The 10730-nt window shown below is 44.3% G+C and overlaps 1 protein-coding gene across 1 annotated transcript in view; it reads left to right on the forward strand.

Annotated features, from left to right (window-relative positions):
• The window catches only part of LOC146829304 (transmembrane 9 superfamily member 2-like), a 669393-nt gene extending 658909 nt beyond the window's left edge, over nucleotides 1–10484 (forward strand). The window contains exon 17 of the mRNA XM_085607971.1: nucleotides 9932–10484. Coding sequence (XP_085464097.1) covers nucleotides 9932–9999 — 68 coding nt within the window. The 3' untranslated portion in view covers nucleotides 10000–10484. The remainder of the gene's footprint in view (nucleotides 1–9931) is intronic.
• Nucleotides 10485–10730: the final 246 nt, after the last annotated feature.

Raw genomic sequence — 10730 nt, forward strand, 5'->3', positions numbered from 1 at the left:
CCAGTGTTGGTGTGTAGGGGCAGTAGGTACCCCAGTGTTGTTCTATGGCATTCTTAGGGAATATATCATTAGATTACATCTTCAGGGCTGCAACATGGTCTACACCACACACATTCACAAAGCACTATTGTGTAGATGTGTTAGAAAGACAACAGGGTAGTGTGGGCCAGGCGATTTTACGAACACTATTCCAAACCACTGCAACAGCTACAGGTTAGCCACCTCTTGGGAAATAACTGCTGTATAGTCTATGCTAAAGCATATGATCTACAGCTCATATGCCTCAAACGGAAAATGCTACTTACCACAGTATACATCTGTTCTTGGCATATAGAGCTGTAGATTCATATGTACCCAACCGCCTCCCTGGGAACCTTTATCTGTTGCAGTATAATCTTACTTAGGTACGTTATACATGGACATCTCTTTGCTACTCTTTCTAACTCCATCATCACCCTTATGGCAAAACAATCTGGGGATGGAGCCGATGCCCATGTGCACTATCACGGAAAGAAGGTGTCACCTACCTCGTGACTGTAAAGACTTCTTCGAAGAAAAACAAAGTGCAAACATCCGGACGCAACACCAGATGGCAATCTATGCTAAAGCTTATGAATCTACAGCTCTATATGCCAGGAACAAATGCATACTGTGGTAAGTAGCAAATTATTATTTTTGCCTTTATCAACTGAAAGCCCAGAATTTCCTCGAGTGAGTTCTAATAGTTTTTTCGGATTAAACTGAAATCTGGAAACTCTCTTTATAGTATTCTGTTGACAGCCAAGCTTCTCCTGGTGCCCCGTCCCCTCCAGTATCCTTATCGTCAGTAGCTTTTCTGAGTTCCTCTTTGATATTTCTACCTCTTTGTCTGCGCTATGCAATGTGCGTAAGGCTGCCTTCCATAAGGCTGCATTCTCAGAGGTGCTCTTGTCGGCATGATCCGAATGATATAATTATAATGTGTATTGGAAGGACTCAAACATGTTGGTTATTTCTTCTGGATTTGTCAATTGGCCTTTTTGGTTAGGACTTGCTTGGTTTGTGAAGCTTCTTTGTTTAACCGCCTGGCTTGTAGTCTGTCTGCTTTTTCCACTTGTTCATTTTGTACTTGCTTGATATCTGCGAGTGTAAATGGCGCATTTGAGGTCAATAAGGTATTCCATTTATATTTTGCTTTGACTAGTGCTCTCAGGATATTTGAACTGCGTTGTGCACTGTGTGCTTCTGTGAAGTCTTTTGTGTCTTTTTCTAATCAATGTTGGGTTTCTCTAGCTTTTTTCTTGACTAACGCGGAGTCCCTCCACATTTTTGGTGCTACATATGCTTTTCTTGTAGCCCCTAATGTTTGGGCCAAATTAAGATGCTTTACTTTCTGTCGGGTAAGTAGTGAGAAGATCTCAATCGTCTCTTACCTTCCCGTAGTCTATATTTGTGGAAGTGATAAAGAAAGAGGATCCAGACAAGGGCAACCTGCTGGATCTAGAGGGATGAGATGAGCATTCCAGTACGAAGGGGGGTGGAGTTATGCGTCCTCCCAATATAACTCAATTCAACAAGAAGGTATCCCGACAGGGGTCATGGGGATTGTGATACATAATGCATGCAATATGGACTAGAGGGGTGGGTCACCCCGCGTGGATTTGCTAGCTGGTTCCTCCATTGTTTCTAGAGGTTCCCCTTTCAAAATTGGAGTTTGCTACCTCCTTCCCTGGCCTCAGCCACAATGAACTAGTGTGAAGTTCTTTGTGTGAAGGCAGGGCACGCCCTATTGAATTGCAAGTAGGGCTGTGCTCAGATTTGCCCCCATTCTACCGGAGATGGCCCATCCAGGCACACCTAATCACTCTATTGTATGGCTGTTTGGGAGGAATATTCCAGAGCCAACAGCCAATGACACCCAGTCATGTGACCCAGGAACAGACTGCTGGCATCAAATAGGATAGGAAAATGCGAACTTTCTAAAAGTCCAATTTTCAAAAATTGTGACTTTAAATCTGCCTTTATCATTAAAAACATTTTAAAATTACAATTTCTCAGTCGCCAAACATGACTTTCTTTCCTGCTCCCAATCAAAAATTAGCACTTATTAAATGTAATAAGGTAACTCAATGGTTCGAGGCATATGAGCTGCAGATCACACACTTAGGATAGATCGCCATCTGGTGTTGGGCTCGGATGCTTGCAGGTTGTTGTCTTTGGAAGAAGTCTTTGGTCACGAGATAGGTGACTCCTCCCTTGGACTACAGTGCGCATGGGCATCCACTCCATCCTCAGATTGTTTTTTTCCGCCATCTGGTTCGGATGTAACTTTTCCACTCCAGTAGTAAACTTCAAAAAACAAGCTTTCGAAGCGAAAAACTTTTCTCAAACTACATCGAGGCACCTTCACTCGACATCAAATTCATCGGACCGGTTCCGGACGTCGACGCGGGCGATTGGACCTATCCGCGCCGTAAGGCCTACGGCTCATGGAAAGGGCGCCGTTTAAAAAATGCCCCCAGTGTGGAGCAAAATTCCTACACAGTGACCATCATAAGGTCTGCAACCTGTGCCTCTCGCCGGATCACAACGAGTCCAGCTGTCCAGCCTGCACCGCATTTCGATCCAAAAAGACCATTCGGGATCGAAGAGCTCGACGCCATATCATGGCACACAGACCAGCCCCGGAACCAGAGAACATCTTCGATGAGGGTCCCGATGTCCCCGAAGAAGATTCCGAGGAACTTCAAATTATCTCAGAAGCAGACGACTCAGACAACCCCTTTACTCCGGGGCAACGCGTGAGTAATACTGCCCCTACCCCAACCCCTCCAAAACCAAAGGCATTGGTCAAGACTTCGCCAGCTGGCCCCAGTCGAGACCGAAAACACCCTTCAGAAGCCCCGCCTTTGAGCTCAGCTCGGCTCAGAAGAAACACAAGCCTTCCACTGGCTCGGGCCCGAGCAAACCACATATCATTGTGCCATCGGCACCTTCGGCACCGAAGACACAAGTCCTCTCGGCACCGAAACCGGCTCCGGCACCGAAAACACCAAGGCCCATAGACAAGCCGGCACTGAAAGCTCCTAAGCCTAAAGACTCAACTTAGGCACCAAAACCTTCATCGGCACCGAAACTACCGGCTAAGGACTATAATACACCTCCTAACGCCAAAGACTCTACCGATCACCCAAAACCTCGAACGGACCCGAAAAAATCGGCGCCAAAGTCTGTTCCTCAAGACCAAGAACTTTTCCACCCAGATCCAGCACAAAAAAGGATCTATATTAATCCAAAAACTGGACAATTCACTGCTGTACCTTGTAGGAAGTGGAAATCGGATACAACACCTGCCCCAGTTCCTATAAAGAAGGAGGACTCGGCAACATCCCCAATTCCTCCTTCCTCTCCTGTTCCACCTCCTACCCCACCCCCTCTGCCTACACCACCACTACCTCTACCATCTCCATCACATACACCACCCCCAAAGGATGATGATGATGACCTAGGGGGCGGGGGTGATCCGGATGATCTTAATAATCGGTTTACAAACCCAGATACTGTACCATTGGATGACTGGGCATACCCTCTCCCAGATATGCCTGACCCTACACCATATCCCTCCAAACCATCACCTCCAGATGACCACCTGGGGTTTGGACAACTAGTTCACAGAGCAGCACTTTATCATGGCGTCACCATGCACTCCGATGCACCCGAGGAGAAGTGTGGCTCAATGGTTAGAGTGGCAGACCTCGATGCAGAGCACTGGTCCGGGACCAGGGTTCGATTCCCGACGCGGCAGGGTCTCGGGCTATAAATTCCTCGGACCTGATATTCTCGCATCAGTGCCTATCCTAATCATGGGTCCCACGCTGCAACTCTGGGCAATAGCTTGCTTAGTCTCCACAACGGCCCCAACAGCGCTGGGATGCCTGGCTTACCATGGGGGTGCCCAGGAGTGGACACTTCACACGGATAGCCAGGAAGGGTTCCTACAGCGGTATGAGTACAGCGCGGAGATACCCCCAGGGGTGATTCGGCGCTATATAAGCACATACACATTTACATTTACATTCCTCTTAGACACCTTTGAACAGTCTCAAAAGTCAGTTCAAATTTTACCCATGATTAAAGGGGTCATAAAACACGCCACAGAAGTGTTTAAAGACCCCGTTCGGGCCAGGGTACTCAACCCAAGAATTGAGAAAAAATATAGACCTGCCCCAGAAGACCCTTGTTACATGAAAGGGCAGCTCCCTCTGGATTCCCTGGTCGTTTCCAACGCAAGGAAACGTGCCAACTCCCAAACCAAAGGAGTTACACCGCCCCCGACAAGGAATCCAAACTATTAGAGGCATCAGGCAAAAGAGTAGCGGCACAAGCCGCTAATCATTGGCATATCGCCAACACTCAAGCCCTATTGGCACGCTACGATAGGGCTCACTATGATTAGTTAGAAGACCTGATACAACACATACCAGACCAATACAAGGCCCAGGCAAATGACCTTATACAAGAGGGAAAACTTATCTCAAATGCCTCAATTAAATGTGCACTTGACGCCGCAGACACTGCCTCTAGGGCAATAAATACAAGTGTACTCCTTAGACGCCATGCATGGCTACGCATTTCAGGCTTCAAGCCAGAGGTACAAACTACCATACTTAGCAAACCATTTAATCAGGAACAACTGTTTGGACCAGCAGTAGACACTGCACTTGAGAAAATGAAAAAAGACACAGAGACTGCCAAATCCATGGGAGCATTGCAGTCTCCACAACCACGTGGCTCCTTTTGACGCTCCTTCTACAGGGGAGCCTCCAAAAACACTAGAGCAGACACCTCCTCCACATTCAAATCCTCTACACAAACATCCCCCAGTAGAGGATATTTTAGAGGAGGATATAGAGGAAACAACACCAAGGGACGAGGTCGAGGCAGTACCAACACTCGTACCTCTCCCGCCACAAAACAGTGACTTTCCTCCACTCCCCCCAGACCATTCCACTCCAGTCAGGAGAAGACTCAAACAGTTCCTACCTGTCTGGAACTCCATCACAACAGACAAGTGGGTAAGACAAATTATCCAGTATGGTTACTGCCTGGAACTAACCACTACCCCTCCACACATTCTACCCAAGCAACGCTATATGTCACCAGACCATCTTACGCTCCTCAAACAAGAGGTGCTTTCATTGCTGCAAAAACACGCAATAGAACCAGTTCCCTTACAACATCAGGGTACAGGAGTATACTCACTGTACTTCCTAATCTCCAACAAGGACGAGACGCTCAGACCAATCCTGGAACTCAGACTCCTAAATCAGTACATAAACTCAGATCATTTCCATATGATCACTCTTCAACAAGTACTCCCACTACTACAACAAGGCGATTTCCTTGCCACATTAGACCTCAAGGACGCCTATTTTCACATCCCTATGCATCCTGCTCACAGGAAGTATCTAAGATTTGTGGTGGACGGACAACACTATCAGTTTACAGTCCTTCCATTCGGGGTAACAACTGCGCCCAGAGGATTCACCAAATGCCTAGCAGTAGTAGCAGCGCATCTCAGGAGACAACAAATTCATGTCTTCCCATATCTAGACGATTGGCTCATAAAAGCCAATTCATTCAACAAGTGCATCCTACACACTCACCAAACTATTCAAATCTTACACAACTTTGGATTCACAATAAACTATCCCAAATCTCATCTCCAACCCTCCCACATCCATCAATATCTGGGAGCCACCATAAATACCTCCAAAGCACTAGCATATCCCAGCCCAGCCAGGATAGCCAAAATACAAGCTCTGATCGCAAAATTTCAAACCCAACACTCTCTTCCAGCAAGAGTGTTTATGCAACTCATAGGCATGATGGCGTCATGCATCTTCATTGTGCCTTATGCAGGACTTCAAATGCGTCCCCTGCAAGAATGTCTAGCACGTCAGTGGAATCAGGCTCACGGACAACTGGCAGATCTGGTGTTAGTGGACAGCCGCTCACATCGCTCTCTAAAATGGTGGAACACTATAAACCTGTCCAAAGGCCGGCCGTTCTTAGAGCCTCTTCCACAAATAGTGCTGACAACCGACGCATCTCTCACAGGATGGGGAGCCCATCTCCTAACACACACCACTCAGGGCACATGGACCACTCAACAGAAAGGGCTCCATATCAATTACCTGGAGCTACTGGCAGTATTCCTAGCACTAAAATCATTCCAATTACATCTCCAGAACAAAACTGTCCTCGTCCGGACGGACAACATGACAGCCGTGTATTACATACAAAAACAAGGAGGCACACATTCTCTCCAGCTGTCCCAGCTCGCACAGAACATTTGGAGATGGGCCATTCCCCAGAACATATACCTGCTAGCAGAACACCTTCCAGGAGTTCACAATCAGATTGCCGACCTGTTGAGTCGACAAACCCAACAGATCCACGAATGGGAACTACACCCACAAGTCCTACTCCCATTCTTCCAAAAATGGGGCCAACCAGACATGGAGCTGTTCGCCACACACGAAAATGCAAAATGCCCAACCTTCGCCGCCAGGTTTCCCCACCCACAGTCGAAGGGCAATGCAATATGGATGAACTGGTCAGGCAGATTTGCGTACGCTTTTCTGCCTCTCCCACTCATTTCGTTCGTGGTACGCAAACTCGGGCAACAGTCTCTCAAGCTGATACTAATAGCTCCCACATGGGCGCGTCAACCCTGGTTCACAACACTGCTGGAACTCTCTCTAGTTCCACACCAAAAACTGCGCCTCTCCCCGTCCTTATTAACCCAGAACCATGGAGAAATCAGACACCCAGATCCACATCAACTGAACCTAGCGATCTGGCTCCTGAAGTCCTAGAGTTCGGTTACCTCAACCTACCACCAAACTGAATGAATATTATAAAAGAGGCCAGACGACCTACTACTAGAGCCTGCTACGCTGCAAAATGGAAAAGATTTGCCATTTACTGCACTAACAATGATATACGTCCACTGGATGCATCCATCCAGAACATCATTTGCTACTTACTACACTTGCAAAGATGTAATTTAGCGTAATCATCCATACGTCTTCACCTAGCGGCATTAGCTGCCTACTTACAAAATCGACAACACTTGTCATTATTTAGAGTACCAGCGATCAAAGCCTTCATGGAAGGTCTTAAAAGGATTATTCCTCCCAGATTACCACCCTCTCCAGTGTGGAACCTAAATATTGTTCTCACAAGGCTCCTGGGTCCCCCATTTGAACCTCTGCATAAATGCGAACTACAGTTCCTTACATGGAAAGTAGCGTTCCTTATTGCTATCGCATCCCTTGGAAGGGTAAGTGAGATCCAGGCTTTAACCATACAAGAACCATTCCTACAGCTACACCGTAACAAAGTGGTTCTTAGAACAAATCCTAAATTCCTACCCAAAGTCATTTCTCCGTTCCATCTTAACCAATCAGTCAAGCTACCAGTGTTCTTCCCAAATCCAGACTCTGTAGCTGAAAGAGCTCTTCATACCTTAGACGTTAAAAGAGCCCTACTTTACTACATTGACAGAACCAAACCATTCCGCAAAGCCAAGCAATTGTTTGTTGCTTTCTCTCCACCACATAAAGGCAACCCCATTTCCAAATCCGGAATAGCCAGGTGGATAGTTAAATGTTTCCAAATATGCTACCACAAGGCTAAACGCACTCTAACAGTTCCCCCTAGAGCGCATTCCACACGCAAATACTACTGTGTTGACGTGCAAGCCATACAACAAGCTTCTGTGGGTCAGGCTGTCCTTAAAACTTTATTCCAAACTGCTGCAACTGATACAGGTGACCACCGCTAGGGGAAGACACTGCTATATAGTCTATCCTAAGTGTGTGATCTGCATGCAGCTCATATGCCTTGAACTGAATATGCTACTTACCAGTATGCATCTGTTCTTGGCATGTAGAGCTACAGAGCCACACACGCCCACCCACCTCCCCGGGACCTGTATCTGTTCCAGCATTGTCTTACTTAGAAATTACACATGGACATCCTTTCTTGATTTTTACAAACTCCATAATTTCCCATTATGGCGAAAAACAATCTGAGGATGGAGTGGATGCCCATGCGCACTGTAGTCCAAGGGAGGAGTCGCCTATCTCGTGACCAAAGACTTCTTCCGAAGACAACAACAACCTGCAAGCATCCGAGCCCAACACCAGATGGCGATCTATCCTAAGTGTGTGGCTCTGCAGCTCTACATGCCAGGAACAGATGCATACTGGTAAGTAGCTTATTCCTTATCCTATAGGACAAGTAGGCCTCAGAATTGTGAAAAACAAATGTGGGCTTTTTTCATTGTCAGGATATGTAAAACGTGAATATACATGTCCCACGTTTCAAATACATAGCATCCTGCCATATGGGCTGCCTAGCCTTACCTTGGGGGTGAAATATGTAATTAGAAGGAAGCTTAAGGCTTGGCAAGGGGTCTATTTTGCCTAGTCGAATTTGCAGTTTGAAACTCCTAACATGCTACAATGACAGACCTGAAACATAATATAAGGGGCTACTTAACGGGGGGGGGGGTTAAGTGCTGCTGGTCCAATAATTGCATTCTATTTACCAGACCAGAATACATGGTATACCACTTTACTTGAGACTTATACACACGTTAGAAATACCAATCAGGTGTAAGGCAATGTTACCATGTTCTAGAGAGTGAGCACAAGCACTGTAGCTCTAGCTAACTGTGGTAAAATGCACAACGTCCTAAGGCCAACAAAAACAAATTCAGCAAAAAATAGGAGAGCTGAAAGGTAAATATTTGGAGTTGACCCTGCAGAGAGATCCAAGTCCATCATTTATGTATCTAAAGCCATAGAATTTTAAGAGATGAACTGTACACGCTGGTATCCCCTTATCTTCCAGTGTGTGTCTACTGACTTAACACAGTAGCTCCCTAACACAACTGCATCATAAGTGTCTCACTGCTATCTCTGTCCGAAGGTGTGCATATACTCCTGGACATAGGTATGAATTCCATTAAAAGGTCCTAATTTGGATGCACCTCCTAGAAGAATATTTTGTTTGTAGTGACATTTTTAGGATTCCCTCATGCTTATCATCCAGCTTAAGCTACCACTTGCAGAATCATCCAATTTCAAAATCAAAAAAGCGTTTGGTATCCATTAGGTAAGTAATGGAGACTACCTCAAATGTAAACTTGTTTCAGGTGGATATTTCATTTTTAAATTCAAACCAAATAACCTTGCCATGAATGATTAAAGTTTACTCAGTGTTCTATGTCACTATTTACTCAGATTTAATTCAGGACTAAAGCATGAGGTTATTGGAGGTGCAAGATACATTTTAATACTTCTTCAAGCCCAAATGGCCACTATGGATTGCACATCTGGCACTCTGGATATCCTGGATTGAATGTTTTTTAGACTCCTGTATTGACATAAAGAAACACATAGGAATTGCGCTTTCCCAATTAATACAGCAGCCATTAGGAACATTGACTCTTTTTAAGATTGGAATCTTGCATGTTTAAATATCCAGAATTGAAACTTTATACATCTGTTAATTACAATCACTGAAGGCTGTCATTCTGATCACAAAAACACCACTTTAGAAACTCTACTCCCCAAATAAAGGAATATGAACATATAGCATTAGTGTTTCAGCTGTCTTACCTGTGCTAAAGTATGAGGTTTGTAGTTCCATTCGACAATTTTTTACTGACATTATGGCTGGCACTGAGGATTGAAGGTAAAGACAAAGGATAGCGATACGACTTTTAAAGGGGAGTAGTTCCTTAAAATGTTCTTTAGGATGTTGTATGTGTTGTATTTTTCGGGAGTTTGATTATATTTAAATGCATTATTTGTTTTATGGGTTGCGAAGCTTCCCATTTTAAAGAAAAAGCTTAACCAAATTTCTTTTGTTTCAGGAACCATTGGATTTTTTGCATGCTATTGGTTTGTCCGGAAAATTTACAGTGTTGTAAAGGTGGACTGAACTCTCAGATGTTAACTGCTGCATCTGCAGTGTTGCTGATTGTTTTATTCTGTTAAACAAAATAGTGTGAATCTTCTAAAGCTGTTTATTTGGCACAGATTTTATTGAGCAAATCATTATGTACCCAAATCCGCATTGTTGAATAATGTATGTTTGTACTAGAGATGAAGATAATGTTTCGTTGAAATTCTCATTATTTTTAAATGCACAATGCCAGGTAGTAAACCCTTTAATAATTGGGCAGCGATTTATGCTACATTGCTAATGTTCGAGAAAGGGAAACCAATCCCTTCCGTAGCAGCTGCTGTACCTCAGTAAAGTTTAGATGGATATTTTTTAAAGAAAATTGTGGATAGTATATATTTTTACTACAACCTTGTACAATAATTATCCAATTTGCATATGTAAATGTTTTTACTATTTTACCATATACTATAAATATGAAAATACATATCTGTTAAATAAATTGACTGAGTTGTACTTCATCTACTATGCCCATTTATTTGCTTTTGCAGCTTTAAAAGGCTTTTCCAAATTGGTCACTTGTATTTATTGTCTCTCTTATGGCTCAAATCATCAAAAAGATTTTTTTTATTTTGTGTAGGTCCTTTAAATCAATGTACATGGTAATCTTAGGATGAAATTAAGCCAGCAAATGTGCTCACCACTCCAAGTTGTGTTAGATAAATATAGTTAAAGTGGGTTAAGATCCCTTAAAATGTTACAATACA

This window comes from Triturus cristatus, chromosome 5_2 (assembly GCF_964204655.1).
Source record: "Triturus cristatus chromosome 5_2, aTriCri1.1, whole genome shotgun sequence".
Taxonomy (NCBI): Eukaryota; Metazoa; Chordata; class Amphibia; order Caudata; family Salamandridae; genus Triturus; species Triturus cristatus.